Source organism: Gymnoscopelus braueri (genome assembly GCF_963280865.1).
Source record: "Gymnoscopelus braueri genome assembly, chromosome: 7".
In the NCBI taxonomy this organism is placed as follows: Eukaryota; Metazoa; Chordata; class Actinopteri; order Myctophiformes; family Myctophidae; genus Gymnoscopelus; species Gymnoscopelus braueri.
Genome location: NC_137608.1, coordinates 54,786,552 through 54,809,636, shown reverse-complemented (window position 1 = coordinate 54,809,636; position 23,085 = coordinate 54,786,552). Strand labels below are relative to the sequence as shown.

The window sequence follows — 23,085 nt, the reverse complement described above, 5'->3', positions numbered from 1 at the left end:
AAACATGTAATAAACATGTTAATTAAACATGCTAATCACCTCGTTTCTTCCACTGGAAGTAGATGAATCCAGACAGGAACAAGACCAGACCCAGAACCAGACCTGATGCTCCCATGGCCACCTTGTTCTTCACTGACTCTGGCATGGAGAAATCTGTCAACACAAATATTATATTATAATAATGATATGATATGATATGATATGATATGATATGATATGATATGATATGATATGACCCTTGACAGTGCTTTCAAATTCAATCAACACATCAGCTCCGTGGTTAAAACCAGCTTTTTTCAGTTAAGGCTTCTGGCCAAGATTAAGCCTTACCTCCCCCGCCACCAACTGGAGATGGCTATTCATGCCTTCATTTCATCCAGAATAGATTACTGCAACTCTTTATACACCGGTTTGGATCATAAACAGATCAGACGCCTTCAACTAGTTCAAAATGCTGCTGCCCGCCTCCTTACAGGTACAAGAAGGCGTGAGCATATTACCCCTGTCCTTGCCTCTCTACACTGGCTCCCCGTGAATTTTAGAATTGATTTTAAGGTGTTTTTATTTGTCTATAAATCACTAAATGGGCTCGCTCCATCCTACCTCTCCGCACTTGTTAAATGTAAATTTGTGAACTTGCTCTGTTGTTTTGCATTGATGTTTTTAATTTTGCCTGTACAGCACTTTGGTTCAGCTTGCCTGTTTGTAAATGTGCTATATAAATAAAGCTTGATTTGATTTGATTTGATTTGATGATATTATTACAGTAGATTAAAACACCTTGTTCTTCATTGACTCTGGCATGGAGTCATCTGACAATAATATGACAACAACCAAACACAGTATGTGATATAAGACAGAGTACAGTACAGTTAAACTGTACAGTAAACAGATTACAATAAAGTAAACTATATCACTGGCCAACTACTGAAGTCATGTAGCAGCCAACTATGTTTTATTGTGTATAATATGTTTAGTACAGGTAGCTAACATGTGGATGTGGGAGCAGCCATTAGTAAACAAAGATGATGTACCTCATCTAGACAAGACACTTATAAGCTCTAAGTAGGTGAGACTCCTGTCATGACCTTCTAATTAAAATGGTTACTTTTTAGGAGTTTAAAGGGATATTTCACTTTCAAATAAAATAAACATTAAAAATAAATATTTTAAAAAAATTAAAAAAGTTATGGCAAAATCACGGCCCCCTCACACATTAGTAGGACACTCTAATGCGTGAGGGGGCCGTGATTTTTTTTCATTTATTTTTAATATATTTTTTAAATGTTTATTTTATTTGAAAGTGAAATATCCCTTTAAGTTTTCATGTATTTTTATTGTTATTTTTATGGAGTGCTGTTTTTACTTTGTGTAAAACAAATATACCTTCAGGTAAAAATAGAGAATAATCCTTTAACCCTTAAAACAGAGTGTAGTGTAACACATTACAGTAGATTATAGTAGAGTACAGTAGATTACAGTAACTGACCCCAGTCCATCTTGATAGGCGCGGTCAGGCTGGGATGTTCCACCATGCATGTGATCTTCTCTCCTGATCTGAACACTCACACACACACACACACACACACACACACACACACACACACACACACACACACACACACACACACACACACACACACACACACACACACACTACAATTAGGCACCATAGCATTAGGCCGTTATAGGCATTAAGATAAGCTAATACTGATATTTTCTCCGCCTAAAATAATCATGACGTGCTGCGTCCTCAAGTTGAATGTGTGTCCATGTGGATCTGCTCAGAGCTGAAGCGGCCCCTCCTCCCCGCCCGGTCTGGCAGTGAGTGAGCAGCTGTTAATTAACACTAACATTAGGACAGATTGTGAAAGTAGCCGATCTATACGCTGAAACACACCGTGATTTAACACATTGATCCGTTGATCTTTGTTAATATTTTGTTTTCAAACCTGTTTGACTATTTTTGTGTAGAAGTGTGAATGCCCCGCTGAGCTCTCCTCCGCTCTAGTGTTTATTGTGTATTCCACTATTTCCTCCCCATTGCAGAAAAAATAGGAAGGCAAGAGGCAGAAGAAACTTAGCAACGAGATACGCACGTAAAAGCGTATTCCTGTGTGTGTATTCATGTATAATGCGCTCGTGCACGGGTCTCTGTGTGCGTTCGTCATGCGTGCACGATGACAAGCTTGCTGCGTGGTTGTGTCTGGAGTGGACTGGTGATAAACATGGTCGGGACTCGGGAGGAATCGTGTGTGTGTGTGTGTGTGTGTGTGTGTGTGTGTGTGTGTGTGTGTGTGTGTGTGTGTGTGCGTGTGCGTGTGCGCGTGCGTGCGTGCGTGCGTGCGTGCGTGCGTGCGTGCGTGCGTGCGTGCGTGCGTCTGTCTGTGTCTCTGTGTGTCTGTGTGTGTGTGTGTGTGTGTGTGTGTGTGTGTGTGTGTGTGTGTGTGTGTGACTTAATATTAGCCTACCAATTAATGGGCCATTTTCAGCATGATATTAACACGTTTTATTTTGAATGAATATATGTATAGGTGTCTATTAAGTGTGTATTTCTATGTATAGGTGTCTGTTAGGTGTGTACCTGGGTGTGTACTCCAGGTAGGAGTGGTACTGGTAGTACCAGTAGAGGTGTGTATTTCTATGTATAGGTGTCTGTTAGGTGTGTACCTGGGTGTGTACTCCAGGTAGGAGTGGTACTGGTAGTACCAGTAGAGGTGTGTATTTCTATGTATAGGTGTCTGTTAGGTGTGTACCTGGGTGTGTACTCCAGGTAGGAGTGGTACTGGTAGTACCAGTAGAGGTGTGTATTTCTATGTATAGGTGTCTGTTAGGTGTGTACCTGGGTGTGTACTCCAGGTAGGAGTGGTACTGGTAGTACCAGTCTCCATCAGACAGCTCATCGGTAGAGGAGAGACCAGAGGTCAAAGGTTCTTGACCTATCCACCAGGTCACCAGGATCACTTTAGGATAGAAGTCGTAGCTGCTGCACCTCAGCATGTGAGTGTGTTCACCACGACGAGGGGGAGTCTCTGACTTCAGTCTCACTTTGGGCTCCACTCCTAAAAAAGATGATGATTATTATTATTATTATTATTATTATTATTATTATTATTATTACTATTATTATTATACCAGTCAAGGAAAATGTAATTATCATTAATAATTGTTTATCATCCAAATGATCCAGAAAGACGCAAAACGCTTGGTCATCAACCAGCCAAAATGTTCACGTTTCCCGGCTCTCCCCCGTTCTCCTCTCCCTCCATTGGCTCCCAGTTGCTGCCCTCAGAGAGTACTAAACACTGATGTTGGCCTACAAAGCAACCAAAGGTATGACACCCCCATATCTTCAAGCCTGATCCAACCCTACAACCCCTCCCGCTCACTCAGATCAGCTAACACAGGGAAGCTGTCAGAACCTTCCCTAAAACACCCTGGACAACGCTCCACACGTCCTAGACTCTTCTCCCTTCTCTAAAACACCCTGGACAACGCTCCACACGTCCTAGACTCTTCTCCCTTACCTAAAACTTCCTGAACAACGCTCCACACGTCATAGACTATTTTCCCTTCCCTAAAACACCCTGGACAACGCTCCACATGTCCTAGACTCTTCTCCCTTCCCTAAAACACCCTGGACAACGCTCCACACGTCCTAGACTCGTTTCCCTTCTCTAAAACACCCTGGACAACGCTCCACACGTCCTAGACTCTCCTCCCTTCCCTAGAACACCCTGGACAACGCTCCACACGTCCTAGACTCTTTTCCCTTCTCTTCATTGTTGACCTGGCATCCTATAGTTTGGACAGTTTCAATGCACAGATTCTTTATTTGTTTGATATTATACTGTTTAGACTGATGATAGGTTCTTGGTTTACCTATGATCCTAGATTACTATTTCCATGCATTTGATGTATTACCTTGTGTTTTCCTTGCTTACTGTAAATCACTCTGGATTAAGAGCGTCTGATAAATGTCTACATTGTAAATTGTAACTGTAAATGTCAGTGTTTGGCCACCAGATGGCACCAGAGAACAACGTTCTACAGTTTTCTACAACGTAGAATGCATTTATATAATATAATTTAAACATATTAAATAATGCACAGTTACAGTGCTTTACATAAACAACAATAAACCAATCAATATCATTCAATGAAAATAGTTCAAATGAACAAGAGTAGAAACAAACAAAACAACACACATAATCCTGTAAAATATTACTAAAGTGATTAAAAACATAGAAAACAAACTAGTAAAGACAATAATTAAAATATAAAATCAGGGTAAATGAAGTGTATAGAGGTGTGTTTTAGCCTGAATGGTTCTTTTTAAAGTTCATTTAAAAACATTAATCCTGGTGTCTGACAGCGTGTTAGGATACAGTATAAATCACTGTGTGACAGCGTGTTAGGATACAGTATAAATCACTGTGTGACAGCGTGTTAGGATACAGTATAAATCACTGTGTGACAGTGTGTTAGGATACAGTATAAATCACTGTGTGACAGTGTGTTAGGATACAGTATAAATCACTGTGTGACAGTGTGTTAGGATACAGTATAAATCACTGTGTGACAGTGTGTTAGGATACAGTATAAATCACTGTGTGACAGTGTGTTAGGATACAGTATAAATCACTGTGTGACAGTGTGTTAGGATACAGTATAAATCACTGTGACAGTGTGTTAGGATACAGTATAAATCACTGTGTGACATTGTGTTAGGATACAGTATAAATCACTGTGTGACAGCGTGTTAGGATACAGTATAAATCACTGTGTGACAGTGTGTTAGGATACAGTATAAATCACTGTGACAGTGTGTTAGGATACAGTATAAATCACTGTGTGACATTGTGTTAGGATACAGTATAAATCACTGTGTGACAGCATGTTAGGATACAGTATAAATCACTGTGTGACAGTGTGTTAGGATACAGTATAAATCACTGTGTGACAGTGTGTTAGGATACAGTATAAATCACTGTGTGACAGTGTGTTAGGATACAGTATAAATCACTGTGTGACAGTGTGTTAGGATACAGTATAAATCACTGTGTGACATTGTGTTAGGATACAGTATAAATCACTGTGTGACAGTGTGTTAGGATACAGTATAAATCACTGTGTGACATTGTGTTAGGATACAGTATAAATCACTGTGTGACAGTGTGTTAGGATACAGTATAAATCACTGTGTGACAGTGTGTTAGGATACAGTATAAATCACTGTGTGACAGTGTGTTAGGATACAGTATAAATCACTGTGACAGTGTGTTAGGATACAGTATAAATCACTGTGTGACATTGTGTTAGGATACAGTATAAATCACTGTGTGACAGTGTGTTAGGATACAGTATAAATCACTGTGTGACAGCGTGTTAGGATACAGTATAAATCACTGTGTGACAGCGTGTTAGGATACAGTATAAATCACTGTGTGACAGTGTGTTAGGATACAGTATAAATCACTGTGTGACAGCGTGTTAGGATACAGTATAAATCACTGTGTGACAGTGTGTTAGGATACAGTATAAATCACTGTGTGACAGTGTGTTAGGATACAGTATAAATCACTGTGTGACAGTGTGTTAGGATACAGTATAAATCACTGTGTGACAGCGTGTTAGGATACAGTATAAATCACTGTGTGACAGTGTGTTAGGATACAGTATAAATCACTGTGTGACAGCGTGTTAGGATACAGTATAAATCACTGTGTGACAGTGTGTTAGGATACAGTATAAATCACTGTGACAGTGTGTTAGGATACAGTATAAATCAAGAGGATCTGAAATGTTTCTCAGAATATTAACCCATTCAGTAGATCTGCTATTTTTTATCATGAGAATGTGTGCAAATCTTTAAATATATATTTTTTTAAAGCGAACATTTGTCAAATATGTTGTTCCAGGGACCCCCAGAAGCAAAGATTTGAGTTACAAATGTTCACGTTAAAACATATATATTCAAAGATTTGCACAAAGTTTCACGTTTTTACAAAAATAGCAGATCTACAAGCTCATAGCGCGGCACTCGGTGCCGCGCTATGAGCTTGTATATCTGCTATTTTTGAATAGCCAAAGGAATATAAAAAGACAGAGATGCCTCCCCGGATTGAATGGGTTAAGGGATGTTTTATAATCATTATCAGATCAATATTAACACCATTAATCATCTCTGAATAGAATGATTTATTATGATGTCATGTTATAGTTTATGAGGTGATGAGTGTTGAGTGCTGCTCTGAGATCAGCTCACCTCTCTTGTTCAGAACAGAGGAGTAGTAGATCTCAATGTTGGGTTTGCAGAATAACTCTCGTTGTGCTCTGATCACAGCCAGTAGTGTAGGATCTTTATTCCAGCGCTCTGCGTTCTTCACACCAAACTCAGTGTATCCAACAAACTGATCTACTCTACTGTCCCACCTGAGGAACTCATCACCATCGAAATTCAATGACTTTATGTACTGTATGTCCTTCAGCTCACTGGAGTTAAACACACAGCGGCGAGCCTCATAGTACACATATCCATCTGGAAATAGACAATTAAAAATGTTCAGTTTTATTATCATCTGTATAATATCAACACTAGGCTAACTGCCCCCTATCGGCCAAATATGTCACTACATAAAGTCTAAAATAGGTGCGTGTGTGCGTCTGTCTGTCTGTCTGTCTGTCTGTCTGTCTGTCTGTCTGTCTGTCTGTCTGTCTGTCTGTCTGTGTGTGTGTGTGTGTGTGTGTGTGTGTGTGTGTGTGTGTGTGTGTGTGTGTGTGTGTGTGTGTGTGTGTGTGTGTGTCTGTGTGTCCGTGTCTGTGTGTGTGTAATAGGAGGAAGGCGGGGCTACTAGCAGCACGTGGTGGAAAAAGTACTCAAATGTTTTACTTAAGTAAAAGTATCAATTCTGCAATATAGAAATACTCTGTTACAAGTAAAAGTCCAGAATTCAAAATGTACTTGAGTAAAAGTACAAAAGTATTGGTATGAAAATATACTTAAAGTATCGAAAGTAAAAGTACTCATTGTGCAGAATGTCCCTTTCAAGTTTTCAAATGTATGAAAATCCTTTGAAAATAGCAGATCTACAAGCTCACACTACAAGCTCACAATGTGTCGCATCACGACGCATTGTGAGCTTGTAGATCTTCTATTTTCAAATGGCCAAAATGTATATAGGGGTTAAGTGGTTAATGTATGTTTTGTAATAATAATAATATGATAATAATCAAAATCTAGCTAGTAACTAAAGTTTTAAAGTAAATGTAATGGAGTAAAAGTACAATATTTGGATCAGAGATGTAGTGGGGTAGAAGTAAAAGTATTGAAAACTGGAAAGACTCAAGTAAAGTACAAATACCTCAAAATTGTAGAGTAAAAACAAAGTACAGTACTTAAGTAAATCTACTCAGTTACTTTCCACCACTGCTAGCAGCCCACACACTGACTAACTCACTGTGAGAGACGAGGGAGCGTCTTCAAGTGAATGGGACAAGTGATTAAGAACCATTGTAAAAAACTAATTAAAGCACGTAACGGGCTAGCCCCGCCTTTCCTCAATGACCTCATCAAAGACCCCTAAGGTCGACTTACAAAAGGTCTAGAGGAGACCGAGCCTTCACTGTGGCCGCCCTGAGGCTCTGGAATAGCTTTCCTTTTAATATAAGAGCCTCTCAGTCCATAGACATTTATAAATCACTATTAAAGATCTACTTCTTTTCCCTGGCCTTTGAACACAGTTAAACAGTTACATCACAACCATTGTCTCTATCTCACTATTTTCTACTTTGCATTTTTAATCGCTGCTTGTATTTTGAATTTCTTTATATTGTATTTTTGCACTGTATGAACTGTAACATTGTTGTTTTTTGATGTGTTGTGCCTCTTTGGTTGGCCTTGGTCATTGTAATGTGCTCTATAAATAACATTTGAGTTGAGTTGAGTTGAGTGTCATTCTTTTATTTCTTTGGCTATTCAAAAATAGCAGATATACAAGCTCATAGCGTGGCACTCAGTCATTAAAGTTTGCGCAAATCTTTGAATATATACTGCTCAAAATAACTAAGGGAACACTATGAACCCTTAATTTTTTTGAGCAGTTTTTGTTAGCAGTATGTACACAGTTCATGAAAACTCAAAATAAATAAGGGATCAAAGTGTTCCCTTTAAAGCAAACATTTGTAACTCAAATCTTTGCTTCTGGGGATTCTACAAATGTCTTCTAAAAACAGTAAAAAAAAAAAGAAAGCATATGTACAAACTCATAGCACTCGGTGCCGATGAGCTTGTAGATCTGCTATTTTTGAACAGCCAAAGAAATATAAAATGACATATGTGTTCCCGGATTGAATGGGTTAAACATTTTCATTAATGTTAAATATATTCAACCGTTTTAGTTAATAACTATTGTGTTCATAGTATTCATGTACCTTTCACTGGTGGTTTCTTCAAGGCAGTGCAAATGGTGTCCAGCTGGCCTTTACAGAAGTGCTGATCACCCACAGCTCTTGCATAAGCTGCTGGCCCCCAGGTGAATGGATCTACAAACGGAGGCTGAGGGTACACCAGCTTCCCTTTGTTGTAGTCTGCGTAGTACAACACGTCACCATCCAGTGCCGTCATCTTCTCTTGATATGAGTCTTTAACTGTGTCTGAACAGCCAAGGACTTGAATGTCCTCATGGAACACTGGAAATAAAACAAAGATGACATTAAATTCAACAACGATCTTCATCATCATCATCATCATCATCATCATCATCATCATGTTAAACAGTCATGAAGTATCTTCCTGTCAAACATTTTATTCAACAGATTTAAATGTTTTTATAATATTATGAAACAGATTCATAATGATTTATTTCAGGATGTGAACATAACATTATATAATATAATGTAGTGTAATATAATATACAGTGGTGGGAAAAGTACTTTAATGTTTTACTTTAAAAGTATCCATACTGCAATGTAGAAATACTACTCTATTACAAGTATAAGTCCAGAATTCTTTATTTACTTACAAAAGTTTTGGTATAAAAAGGTACTTAAAGTACCAAAAGTAGAAAGTACTCATTATGCAGAATATCCCATTTCACAAGTTTTCAAATGTAAACAAATATTTGGAAAATATTTTCTAATGGTCTAAATGTATATAGGGCTGAAGTGTATGTTTTGTAATCAAAATCTACAAAGTAACTAGTAACTAAAGTTTTCAAATAATTGTAGTGGAGTAAAAGTATAATATTTGCCTCTGAAATGTAGTGGAGTACAAGTTAAAATACTGAAAATTGGAAGTACTCCAGTAAAGTAAAAAAATACCTCAAAATTGTACTTAAGTAACAGTGCTTGAGTAAATGTACTTAGTTACTTTACACCACTGATAATTTAATATAATGAAAGGTTAGAGTCAGTATGTGTGTGTGTGTGTGTGTGTGTGTGTGTGTGTGTGTGTGTGTGTGTGTGTGTGTGTGTGTGTGTGTGTGTGTGTGTGTGTGTGTGTGTGTGTGTGTGTGTGTGTGTGTGTGTGTGTGTGTGTGTTATTAGTGTGTATTGTTCATAAGTCAGGTTGCACAGTGTAAAATTATAAATAATTGATCCAAAGCCTGTTTGTTCGGGCCTTGAGGCTGAGCTACCGCTTACCAATGGTATTATAAATAATAACACTATGAATAAACTATATGTATATTTGATATATCAATATAACAGTAAGTTATTCAGTATATAATCAACAGACATAATGTTTATTTATATTAATAACAATATAGATTTCATTTATCAAAAGTTAAAGTATGTATAACAATATATGTTTAATAATATAAACATAAATATACATGTATTATATATAACAAGAGTTCATGTTGGAAAGGTCAAATATGTGCAGGCTGCCCTGCTAGAAGGCATGGGGCCTTTGATCTATGTCAGGCTGCCCTGCTAGAAGGCATGGGGCCTCTGATCTCTATGTCAGGCTGCCCTGGGGCCTTTGATCTGCTTAATGAGAGCTAATAAGACACACCTGCTAGTTTAATTATCAGAGGTAGACTCAGCTGTGTTATCCAGTTAGTCTTCAGTTTTCAGCATCACTCCACAGACCAACTCCTTGCAGAGAGGTGCATTTCTGTGTGTCGCTGATGTTTAGTAAGTGATGTGTGTGTGTTCTTAGTTGTAATTATTTCATGCTTGTAGCCTACCTGGTTTGATTATCAACCTAAGTTTGCTGTTAACATTGCTGTTTGTCTGATAACTTGTACTGTGCATGTTTAATGATGGATCAGCCTATTTGTTGGTTATGTGAATTGAATGAGAAGCATTATAGACCTTTTGAAGCAGTTATTCCTGTACAGTGTTAATGAAGATGCTTAACTGTAATCACACCGATATTCTGCTGTTTATTCTTTGTTTGTTATAGCATTGATTGATATTTTGCAGAGTTGTGTTAGTATTTTGGTACAAACCTGTTGCCATTTTATGTCTTTACTTTTCTAGAGCACAAATCATTGTACAACTCTGCCAATTACCTGCTATGATTGGAAGTAAAGCCACAGTCCTCACTGTGTAAACTGCATGACTCAGTATTCCTCATTTATCAACGCGGTGCAGCCCAAATAATGGGCGTACGGCGAGATCACCGCACCTTTCGGCATTTATCAATATATCCTGACGTGGGCTTCATCCTACCGTAAGCTGAGATCTCACGTCTGGTCGAGACCAGTTGTTGACGTTGGCTGCGCCCGTTTATTCCATTCTAGACCTGCGGAGCAGCATTGTCTGACTCTCTGACAGGCATCTGGACACATAATCCACTCCTAAATGTATATCTACACTAATAAATAATCCCTGTGAAAATATAACATTTTATAAAGTAATTTAAACAAACTGCTTTAACAGTCATTCAGTTGCATTGGCTATTTTAAAATAGCAGATCTGCAAGCTCAAAAACGGGTTGCATCGCGAGTGGCGACGCGTTGTGAGCTTGTAGATCTGCTATTTTCAAAATATACAGGCTTCTGCGAGGGCATTTTCGGGACTCCCGACGATCTTTTCATGGACAGTGAGGTGTACAAACTTACAGTAGCTTGTCCTATGTTATGGAGTTATGTCATAGAGAGTTTTGAAGACTACAACCTGGCTGGGTTAAGGATATAAACCCGACGCTCCAATCTCTTATTAACGTGGCGGCATGGTGACGGAATCACTGCCGCCCGTCCGAGTCTCACGGGGAATATCCTACATGACTGCTTGTGCACTGCTCGGTATGGGTTAAATACATTAATATATAAACGGATTCCATTCATGGCGATGTGATTGGTATCATAATATGTCATTCATGTAGGCTACAAGTATATGTGACAAAGATTGTACCGCTACGGATTACATGAAAGACACAGTTGGGCGTGTGTGTGTGTGTGTGTGTGTGTGTGTGTGTGTGTGTGTGTGTGTGTGTGTGAGAGAGAGAGAGAGATGCGTGTGTGTGTGTGCGTGTGTGTGTGTGACTTGACAGGCAGCGCGGCGAGGCGAGCCGGCGGAACTCTTTCTTTTCGACCTGATATAAGCTAGGATCGGCTGTATAGGATCCTTTGATAAATGTGACTTCGACGCTGGTGTACAGCCGAATATATGGAAAGATATACGCCGGTTTATACGCTGTGTTGATAAATGAGGGCCAGTGTGTTTTTGACGACATGCCAAGACGGCACCAATATATCCGAACCTAATCAGCCTACAGTCCTTTAAGAGTTTCAACAGTACATCTATGAATGCGTATTTTATATAATAAGAGTATCTTTAATGTGATAACATAAATATAATGTACTTATTTCCTCACGTCACAATCTTCGCTCACTTTCCTCCACTGATCTTTCCTCTTCTGTTCTCTCTGCTCTCCCTGCCCCTGAATCCTTTGCTCTTCTATCCCCTGATACCGCCACAGATCTTCTTTTCTCTACTCTATCCTCTTCTCTCTGTCAAGACTTTTAGGTCACTAAGTTAAAAGTATTGGTGAAAGTATTGTAAAAGTATTAATGGGTCTAAATAATGTGACTTGTAAGAATACATTTCATATGTTTACATTATATTTACATTTTATATATATTTCATATGTTTACATTTCATTGATATAGTATTTACATTTATACATGTCTTTAAAATGATTGTAACAGTAATGTTATGGTTACGTGAGACTGGTATACTTGTGCGCATGCGCAGATGCTACTAGTCGTCTTCACAATGGTGGAGACGTTCATTCCTAATCTACCTGCGACAGGATCACACAGCCAGTTGGTATGTTGTTGACAGTATTAGCTGCTAGCTTGGCCTGCTACTTGTATTCTGTTAACTGCTGGTTCATAATGCAACCTGATGATAATGTCTTAAGCATGTATGTGAATGTTTATGTCCATCACTGTGTTGGCGTTAGTTGGGATTAATGATTATTAGTCAAACCAAGTTAATATGAGCCGTTAGCGTGTTGCTAAGCTAACGGCCGAGTGATCGCTAGCATGCGGCTAATGCTAACGTCGCTGCCGTGACTGATCTAACAATGTAAACGTCTCATCAACAAACTTTATGAACCCTACTGTGGTTAATGTCATCAATGCTACCCAATTAGTACATTGAAGAGTTGTGTGTTGGTGTATTTTGTGTCTTGTAAATTGGACACTAACTTAATGGTAGCTGGGGGACGCGTTGGTAACCGTTCAGAATGCATCATGGGTAATGTAGTCATTTGTGCTAATTTCGGTCCTACTGTGTTGAGCCTACTACATGTGTTCCACTACATGCTGCTTATTTGTGCATCATATATGTCATTAATATATGGTAATGCAATGTTTATTTTCTATTTCCAGGTTTATAACCTGTGGTCTGACCTGTGTACTGCGTACTGTGGTCTGTACTGTGTACCGTGGTGGTTAAAAATAAAACTACAAAAAGACAAACACGAGTTGTGACAAAGACGTGTGATTCCTGTCAGCCTATTCGGAGGGCTTGATTTTGAAAGATCCGAACAGTTATAAACCAAGGCCCGGCTTTCTGAAGAAGAGGACGCCGGATGACCTTGAATAAAGGACAATGACAATATAAACAAATAATTAAAGAGACTGTTCTAACCCATCTGACTGAGCTAACAGCCCATCAATACTGCTGCTTGCTCATCTGCTAACCTGCTAGCCGAAGATAAAAATAATTAAAGCCAAGAAGAGGAAACAAAGTCTGACAACAGGACTATTGAGCCCAGCTGGCATAAAGATTATATATTTTCGGTCAACGCAACAAAAGAGCAAGATGACAACAACAGAGGAGGAGCTGGGGAAGCTAAAGCAGAGGCGTTCAGCAGCCCAAACCGCTTTCACTAAAAGAGCCAACCATCTCATCTCCAGGGCTAACGCGCTGGGAGAAAGCGAACTGAGAGTTGAGTGGAGGAACCTCAAAATGGAGCATACTAGAGTCAGAGATGCTGCGTTTGAATATGGCATGGCCCTACGAGAAGTGGACGATGAAGAGGCCACAAAGAAGGCGGAGCAAGTCGACGAGAAAACGTCAGAGTGCGACCGTAAGTTTGATGAAACCGAGCACATCGTCCTAAAGAACTTCTGGGCCAGGTTCGCTGAAGAGGCAATTAACACCCTCGCCATAGAGGCTGAGTCAGCATTGGACAAGGCCGAGGCAACCGACCACCAGCAGATGACTAAGAGGGAGCGCGAACTGGTAAATAGGAACCTGGAACGAGACGTCGGCGAGCTCAACAAAGCAGTGAATGAATGGATAGACGTGATTCCTAGACCCAAAGTAACGGAGTCAAGGGACCGTACTAGGAAGCTGAGGAAGCGACAGGAGACACTGTGGGATAAATGGGCGTGGCGAGGCTGGCACCAGTCTGACGACGAAGAGGAGCTGCGAGAAAAGGTGAAGCCACATGTTGCGGTAGAGGAAAACCAAAACAAAGAGCTAACCAGTGAGCTAGCAGCGATGCCTGCCACTCACCCTGACCCGTTATTCCCTGTAGTCACTCAAACCCCTGTAGGTGGCGTCCAGCCTAGCATGCCCAGCGTGGCCCCCAATCTCAGCTTTGGCGCACATCAGAATGCCGTGAGCACACCACACGGCACCCACAGCGCACTGCAAAGTGGTCCCAGCGCGTACCCCGGTGCTTACAATTTCAAGCCCCAAATTACTCTAGAGCGAGCACGCCTGCCCATGTTTTCCGGCAACATGAGAGACTATTACCGTTGGAAAGCTGAATGGGAGGACCTGCAGCAGCTGGGAAACCCATATGGGTTGGAAAATGTGAAAAAGTTCCATCTTCTAGGCAGCTTAGACGAGAAAGTCAAAAGGGACCTTGTGTTGTCCAGCTGTGGCTCCGCTAACGACGTGTTCAGGCTCCTGGATAACAAGTACGGCAACAAGCCGAAGATAGTGCTGCTCATCTCGAAAGAAGTGCACGGACTTTCCCCCGTCAAGGGAAACCAACCCAGAAAGACAATCGAACTGATTCAGGCCGTGGAGAGAGCTCTCCGTGATCTCCAAGTCCTTGGGGAGGAAGATGCCGTGAAAAATAGAGTGGTGGCGCAGTCAATTGAGAGTAAGCTGCCTGACTCCCTGAAAGAAAAGTGGCTAACGCACAAGAAAGACCCTTTAAGCGGCTTTTCACCACGCAACCACTTCGATTGCCTACTGCAGTACCTGAAAAGGCAAGAAGACATTCTCGAGGAGTTGGATCAGCTGCAGCCTAGCCCAGCGGACTATCCTGAGCGAACCAACGACAAGAATAAAGAGAAGAGGGCATTCACTAAAGCCACATCGGGAAACACCCAAAAGGGCTCTCAACCAAGCTCATGCATCGCGTGTGGGGACGAAGAGCATGCAGGGAAACTGTTTGCCTGCAAAGTCTTCAAGAAGCTCAACCTGTCAAGTAAGAAGGCTCAGCTGAAGAAATCAGGAGCATGCTTCAAGTGCTTGCGCCTTCATGGTGAAGACGGCAGTTGCACCCAAAAGTTTCTATGCTCAAAAGAAGACTGTCGGAAAGGAGGGTCCTCAGACCACAATTACCTGCTCTGTCCAATGCCACCAACGAAAAAGAAGAGTGGTGAGCAGAAGACCGGAGAGCAGAGATATGCAAAAGTGGAGAAAAAGGGGATTGGACTGACCGACAAACAAGAGGAGCTCCTTGCCAAGCTCTCCCCAGAGTTGAAAGCTGAGTTCAAAGAAGCGTTCTCAAACAAAATCTCAACAACAGTGTGCACCAGCACCAGCCGTGAGCCAAAAGAGTACCCAGTTGTAATGATGCTACTAGAGGTAACGACAAACTCAGGCCAGCTAATCGGCACTCTGATTGACCTCGCTTCAGATACCAATTACATCTCGATGGAAGCCGCTGAGCGTCTCAAGCTAAACGGCGAAAACATCAAGTTAATTGTTCAAGGAGTTGGAGGGATGGAGAAGACGGTTGCTACCAAAAGGTTTACACTAAGGCTAAGAGTAAGAACTCCCAAAGGCACAGTGACGGAGCACAAACTCCTCTGTTACGGCTTGGAAAGCATCGCAAAGGTGAACCAGGCAGTCACGCCGCAGCAACTACAAAAGTTCTTCCCAGACGTCGCAGCTGAGGACTTAGTCCGCCCCGAGAAGATCGACCTGCTGATCAGTCACAGGGAAGGTCGCCTGGTCCCACAGCCAACCAAAGTGGAAGGAGACCTCGTCCTCTGGGATGGACCCCTGGGGAAGACAGTCGGTGGAACTCATCCTGACCTCTTTGAGGTAGTGGACCTAGCAGTGCATAGGTCTGACACTCACTTCGCACGGTCGATGAGAACAGCTTCAAAGGCGTACAGAGAGATCCTCGTGGGTCCGGCTGGACCAAGCGAAGTCCAGGAGGAAGACGGAGAACCAATCCTACGGAGTACTGCGGCTACCAACAAAGAAGTCATCGAATGGTTCAAGTGGGACAGCGTCGGCGCGGCTTGTGATCCTCAATGTGGAGGCTGCAAGTGCGGTAGATGTCCGCCTGGAGGCAAAGAGATGACCTTAGGAGAGGAAAGAGATCTTGAAAAGATAAAAGAATGCCTCACCTACGTGCTAGCTGACAAACACAGCGAATCCCCTCACTGGGACGCAGCTTATCCATGGAGAGGAGACCCCGCGACGCTGCCAGACAACCGACGTGCAGTGGAAGCGACCTTCCGGAACACGGAGAAACGTCTCGAGAGGGAGCCGGTGTGGAAGGCTGCGTACAGAGAGCAAATCCACGATATGGTCTCAAGGGGAGCTGCCGCTAAACTCACTAAAGAGGAACTCGACAGCTGGAAGGGACCGAAGTGGTACATAAGTCATCTCGTCGCACCAAACCCTCACTCATCCTCTACCCCTGTGAGAATCGTTTGGAACAGTAGCCAAGAGTTCCAGGGGGTGAGTTTGAATGACCTCTTGCACAAAGGTCCAGACGTCCTCAATCTGATCAGAGGAGTCCTTCTGAGATTCAGGACTGGATTGTACGCCGCCCTAGGCGACGTTAAGAAGATGTATAACTCTGTTTGGCTAAAGGACGAAGAAGTACAACTCCATCGATTCCTCTGGAGAGACAACCCAGAGGATGAAATTGAAGTCTTCGTCGTCGTCAGGGTCAACATCGGAGATAAACCTGCAGGTTGTATCGCCCAGGTTGCCATGAGAGAAACGGCAAACCTGCCCCAGTTTGCAGCCATGGTGGAAGAGCGCAGGGTTCTGGTAGAAGACAGCTACGTCGATGATATATTGACGTCCCACGACGACCTCAAGACACTGGAGAAGATCACCAAAGGAGTCGAAAAGATCCTGAAGGCTGGAGGCTTCTCCCTTAAACCGTGGGTCTTGACAGGCCAAAGTGGGAGGTCTGGGACTGCGGCTGACTCCAGTAGCAGTAAAACAACCGTTTCTGCACCCAAGACTCTGGTGTTACCTAACCAGATGCTGGACGAAGAAAACAAAGCACTTGGAGTCGGCTACGAACCAGAGACTGACAAGCTTCGCGTGATGACGTCCATCAATTTCTCGAAGAAGCGAGGCAAGATGAGGACGGGACTTGATCTACGCGAAGAGGAAGTCAGAAGTAATCCAAACCCCTTGACCCGTAGCATACTGCTAAGTCAGGTCGCTGGGTTCTACGACCCCATTGGGCTTGCCACGCCCGTAAAACAGAAAGGGGTAATGCGTGTGAGAGAGTCCTACCAAGAAGCGGGACTAGGAAATCCAACTAAAGACACTTGGGATGACCCTCTCTCGCCAAAACTCCGGGAGGCGTCCATAAGACTCTTCCTGGAGTATGTGAGACTCGGCCAGATCAGGTTCGAGAGAAGCCTCACACCTCCAGGGGCCATAGCCTCAGCTGTAGTCATCAGGGCTCAGTCACAAAAGCTATCAGGCCCCAGCTACACTGACATCGGTGCAGACTTGAGAGACTCTACGCTGCAGCCACCGCCGAAAGACCAAGGTCCAACTCCAACAGCAGAAAGGCCGAAGAGGAGACCCTGGGGCGTGGCTCTCGTGAGCCTTGTCGAGCCCGAACGGTTCAGTAGCTTGTCAAAACTATGTGGAACTGTCGCCTGGGTTCGACGAGCTGCAGACTCCTGGCTGAATGCAAAATACCAAGCCTCGGAGTCAGCAAAGTGGGAGGCAAGGGGCTCTAAGCTGTCTGCAGAAGAAAGAACTGTGGCCTTCCAAGACCTTGCCTTAGCGGCTCAAGACGGCGTGGACTTTCAGGACACAACCCTGAACCGTCTAGTTGTGACTAAAGATCACAACACAGGACTCTTGCTCTCAAACTTCGTGGGCGCCAAGCCTACCCTGAGAGAGCTGCACAGGCACCTGGCCTGTGTGCAGAAGGCATCAGTTGAGAACACTGCCGCTAAAAATGGCACTGAGTGGCAGTGGGACTTCCATCCTGCGGACTCGCCCCACAGGAACGGAGCAGCAGAGGCGGCAGTTAAACTCATCAAAAGAGCACTCAACAGCCTCAGCGGAACCACCGGCTGCTACACCTGGGGGGAGTTCCAGACCCTACTCTACTCAGCAGCCAACTTGACCAACGAGCGACCTGCATCGGCCTTCCTGCCCCTCTTGTATCCAGAGCCCGGGGGAAGGACTCTACCCTGCCCACGACCATCGTCCTTCGCAGAGATGTGCGGCGGCTGGTCGTTCTGATTCCAGTTGAAGATCAACAGGAGGTGAGAAAAGTCCTCACCATGGGTACCCAAAAGACTCTGTGACTCTAAGTGAACTTTGTTTAGTTAGCGGGTAACCCTGGGAGGCAACTGAGTGGTTCAAGGGCACACCTACACTCAGTAGGAGGAATGGTGGTGGGACCTACCTCCTGAGTTAGTTTTGCACGCATGATGTTCCGCTTTAAAACTGTGAAAGACACTTTCGTTTGAAAAGCACTTTAATTTGTAATGCCTACAAGGGTTGGACTTTAAGTTTGAAGTGCTCACTGAGTGACAGTTGTGTTTATTGTAACCTCCTTGGATAATTATCAGTCGGTTAAGTGGGAGGTGTCAAGACTTTTAGGTCACTAAGTTAAAAGTATTGGTGAAAGTATTGTAAAAGTATTAATGGGTCTAAATAATGTGACTTGTAAGAATACATTTCATATGTTTACATTATATTTACATTTTATATATATTTCATATGTTTACATTTCATTGATATAGTATTTACATTTATACATGTCTTTAAAATGATTGTAACAGTAATGTTATGGTTACGTGAGACTGGTATACTTGTGCGCATGCGCAGATGCTACTAGTCGTCTTCACAATGGTGGAGACGTTCATTCCTAATCTACCTGCGACAGGATCACACAGCCAGTTGGTATGTTGTTGACAGTATTAGCTGCTAGCTTGGCCTGCTACTTGTATTCTGTTAACTGCTGGTTCATAATGCAACCTGATGATAATGTCTTAAGCATGTATGTGAATGTTTATGTCCATCACTGTGTTGGCGTTAGTTGGGATTAATGATTATTAGTCAAACCAAGTTAATATGAGCCGTTAGCGTGTTGCTAAGCTAACGGCCGAGTGATCGCTAGCATGCGGCTAATGCTAACGTCGCTGCCGTGACTGATCTAACAATGTAAACGTCTCATCAACAAACTTTATGAACCCTACTGTGGTTAATGTCATCAATGCTACCCAATTAGTACATTGAAGAGTTGTGTGTTGGTGTATTTTGTGTCTTGTAAATTGGACACTAACTTAATGGTAGCTGGGGGACGCGTTGGTAACCGTTCAGAATGCATCATGGGTAATGTAGTCATTTGTGCTAATTTCGGTCCTACTGTGTTGAGCCTACTACATGTGTTCCACTACATGCTGCTTATTTGTGCATCATATATGTCATTAATGTATGGTAATGCAATGTTTATTTTCTATTTCCAGGTTTATAACCTGTGGTCTGACCTGTGTACTGCGTACTGTGGTCTGTACTGTGTACCGTGGTGGTTAAAAATAAAACTACAAAAAGACAAACACGAGTTGTGACAAAGACGTGTGATTCCTGTCAGCCTATTCGGAGGGCTTGATTTTGAAAGATCCGAACACTCTCGACCATCTCTGTCCCCTCACCACCAGGCCTGCACGCCAAACTCCACCTGCCCCCTGGTTGTCGGACTCAGTGTGGACTGAGAGACGGAGCCTGAGAGCAGCTGAGCGCAAATGGAGAAATGGCAACCTCCTGGAGGACCTTCTCACCTTCCAATCTCTCATTTCTACTTTTTCCTCCTCTCTATCAGCTGCTAAAGCTGCTTTTTTCTGCACTAAAATTCAGGCTTCTGCTTCCAACCCTAAAAAACTCTTTGAAACTTTCTCCTCTCTCCTGCAACCACCACCCCCTCCTCCCTCCTCGTCCCTCCTCCCTGACGATTTCGCCAACTTCTTTGACAAGAAGGTGAACGATATCCGATCCTCCTTCCCTCCTCCCCCGGCTGGTGCCCTGCGCACTACCCACACCCGTCTGCCTGCCACCCCCCCCTCTCTACCTTCATCTACTCCTCTTCCCCCCCCCATCCCCTCTCTATCCCACTTCTCTCCCCTCTCCCCTAACGAGGTCCTTCTCCTTGTTACCTCTAGTCGCCCCACCTCATGCTCTCTGGACCCGGTCCCATCCACTCTGTTGCAGTCTATTGCACCTGAACTTCTTCCCTTCTTAACCCACCTTATTAACACCTCTCTGACATCTGGCTACTTTCCCTCTACTTTCAAGACTGCCAGAGTCACCCCCCTCCTGAAGAAACCGACACTTGACCCCTCTGAGATCAAGAACTACAGACCGGTTTCCCTTCTATCCTTCCTATCTAAAACTCTCGAACGTGCTGTCTTTAAACAACTGTCCTCCTATCTCCACCAGAACAACCTCCTGGACTCCAACCAGTCTGGGTTCAAAGTGGGTCACTCGACAGAGACTGCCCTCCTGGCAGTGACGGAGTCGCTCCATGCCGCTAGAGCGAACTCTCTCTCCTCCGTTCTGATACTCCTGGACCTGTCTGCAGCGTTCGACACGGTGAACCATCAGATCCTCCTCTCCACCCTCGAGGGGATGGGTGTCTCAGGCTCTGCACTCTCCCTGTTTGCATCCTACCTGACGGGTCGCTCCTACCAGGTGATGCTGAGAGGGTCTGTGTCAGAACCACACAGGCTCACAACTGGGGTTCCCCAAGGCTCGGTTCTGGGTCCTCTTCTTTTCTCTCTCTACACTACATCTCTGGGTGCTGTCATCCACTCCCATGGCTTTTCCTACCACTGCTATGCCGATGACACCCAGCTGATCCTCTCATTCCCCCCCTCTGATACCCAAGTGGAGACACGCATTGCTGCTTGTCTGGCTGACATCTCGGAGTGGATGTCGACAAACCACCTGAAGCTCAACCTGGACAAGACCGAGCTGATGTTCCTCCCGGGGAAGGGCTGTCCGCACCGAGACATGGCCATCACCATTGATAATGCTGTGGTGACCTCAACTCGGACTGCGAAGAATCTGGGTGTGACCCTGGACGATCAACTGACGTTCTCGGCAAACATCGCATCAGTGACAAGGTCCTGCAGATTCCTTCTCTACAACATCAGGAGGATTCGCCCCTTCCTCACGGAGAAGGCAGCCCAGGTGCTCATCCAGGCTCTCGTCATCTCCCGCCTGGACTACTGCAACTCCCTCCTTGCTGGTGCTCCGGCATCTGCCATCAGACCTCTGGAGCTTGTTCAGAAAGCTGCGGCTCGTCTGGTGTTCAACCGCCCCAAGTTCTCCCACACAACCATCCTTCTCCGTTCTCTACACTGGCTCCCCGTAGCGGCTCGCATCCAGTTCAAAACCCTGGTGCTAGCCTATAGGGCAGTGAAAGGAACAGCTCCTTCTTACCTCCGGGCTATGGTCGATGCCTACACCCCTGCCCGACCACTTCGGTCTGCCACCTCGGGGCGACTGATTGCCTCGTCACTCAAGGGTCCTTCTGGCCGATCCACACGGTCACGACTCTTTTCTGTTCTGGCCCCACAGTGGTGGAATGAACTTCCCACTGATGTTAGGACAGCAGAGTCACTGCCCATATTTCGCCGCAGACTGAAAACCCACCTCTTCAGGAAACACTACCCTTCCTCTCTGCCTGACCTACTTGTTGTTAACTAGTTGTACGAACGCTTGTTTTCTATTGCTGTATTGTTTATTGGATCTTGTTTAGTCGATACACTTATTTGTTTTAGCTCATGCTCATTTGATTTAGCTATTTTGTCTCATCTGTTTAAGGAAATAGGTAGCTGATATATTGCACTTTTACCTTAGCGCTAGGTATACTCTTGGTTGCTTGTTTTTGCAGAAAATGCACTAAAGACTTCTGGTGATTAGTAGTTTTCGTTCCGTACCTATGTTGAATACACTTATTGTAAGTCGCTTTGGATAAAAGCGTCTGCTAAATGACTGTAATGTAATGTAATGTAATGTACTTACTTCCTGGGATCGCTTTGACATGAAGTACAGAGGAGAGGATGAGGAGGGTGGCTGTAATCTTCATCATCACTGATCAAAACTGAACTGAATTTAATAGATGAGAATAAACAGAGGAGAATAAACAGATGAGAATAAACAGATGATAATAAACAGATGAGAATAAACGGATGAGAATAAACAGATCAGAATAAACAGATGTTTACTGAAAGTGAAGTTCTGGAGTCTGAAAGAGAATGAAGGAGGACTTGTTATGTAGTTTCGACAAATCAGCCAATCAGATTAAAGATATGATGTTACATCATCTGTTTCCGGGAAGACGATGGTTGGGAATTTTGAAGAAAAACATAGTTAGAATGAAAGAAAGAAAGAAATATGTTTATAGAAGTCAAATGTTCTCATTAATTAAAAGCTTTCAGATGAGACATGATAGGAGGTTAAAGGTTAAAGTTCATCAATTCAGATTGAAGTGATAAAATATTTTAAATATTAATAAAATAAATAATTTAGTTAGTTGGAGTATTTGTATGTACACATGATGTGAAATGTGTCCTCATTTAACTCTGTGTACATTTACACATGATGTGAAATGTGTCTCATTTAACTCTGTGTACATTTACACATGATGTGAAATGTGTCCTCATTTAACTCTGTGTACAACATGATGACACCAAACAAACTGAATGTCACACATATGGAGCAACTGCAGTAGTGTTACACAGTATTACACGTTATCACAAGTAAAATAATTATATACACAGTGTCTATGTAACACAGTGTTACACAGTGTTACAGTGTTACACTTTATTAAAAGTAAATTAATTATAGAACAGTGTCTATGTAACACAGTGTAACACAGTGTAACACAGTGTTACATAGTGTTTAACACTTCAAATGGTCAGAACTCAGTGACCATATTGCTCTGATCAGTGTATTATAGGACTGGATTAGAAGGCTGTGTAGTAAAAGTCTATTAAGTCTATAATTAATTCAGTATTAATAATGTTAAGCTGAGGTGTTCCACATTCTCACATAAAGGATTCACATTTGACCTCACAACTCAACATCTTTTTGGTCAAAGGTCAAAGGTGACATTTTAGAGCGTCAGAGTGGTTAAAGGTACACACA

The 23,085-nt window shown here is 42.9% G+C and overlaps 1 protein-coding gene across 6 annotated transcripts in view; it reads right to left on the bottom strand.

The window, feature by feature from the left end:
- The window catches only part of LOC308088127 (H-2 class II histocompatibility antigen, E-S beta chain-like), a 124,289-nt gene that overhangs the window by 4,276 nt on the left and 96,928 nt on the right, over positions 1–23,085 (bottom strand). For 3 of the 6 annotated variants that reach the window (XM_080432494.1, XM_080432495.1, XM_080432493.1), the window contains 6 exons: positions 21,961–22,044; positions 8,434–8,691; positions 6,269–6,541; positions 2,843–3,062; positions 1,490–1,557; positions 40–153 (listed from right to left, as the gene is read on the bottom strand). In XM_080432494.1, the coding sequence (XP_080288620.1) occupies positions 40–153; positions 1,490–1,557; positions 2,843–3,062; positions 6,269–6,541; positions 8,434–8,691; positions 21,961–22,027 (1,000 nt within the window). In that variant the 5' untranslated portion in view covers positions 22,028–22,044. The remainder of the gene's footprint in view (positions 1–39; positions 154–1,489; positions 1,558–2,842; positions 3,063–6,268; positions 6,542–8,433; positions 8,692–21,960; positions 22,045–23,085) is intronic. The other 3 variants (XM_080432498.1, XM_080432496.1, XM_080432497.1) reach the window with 3 other exon arrangements.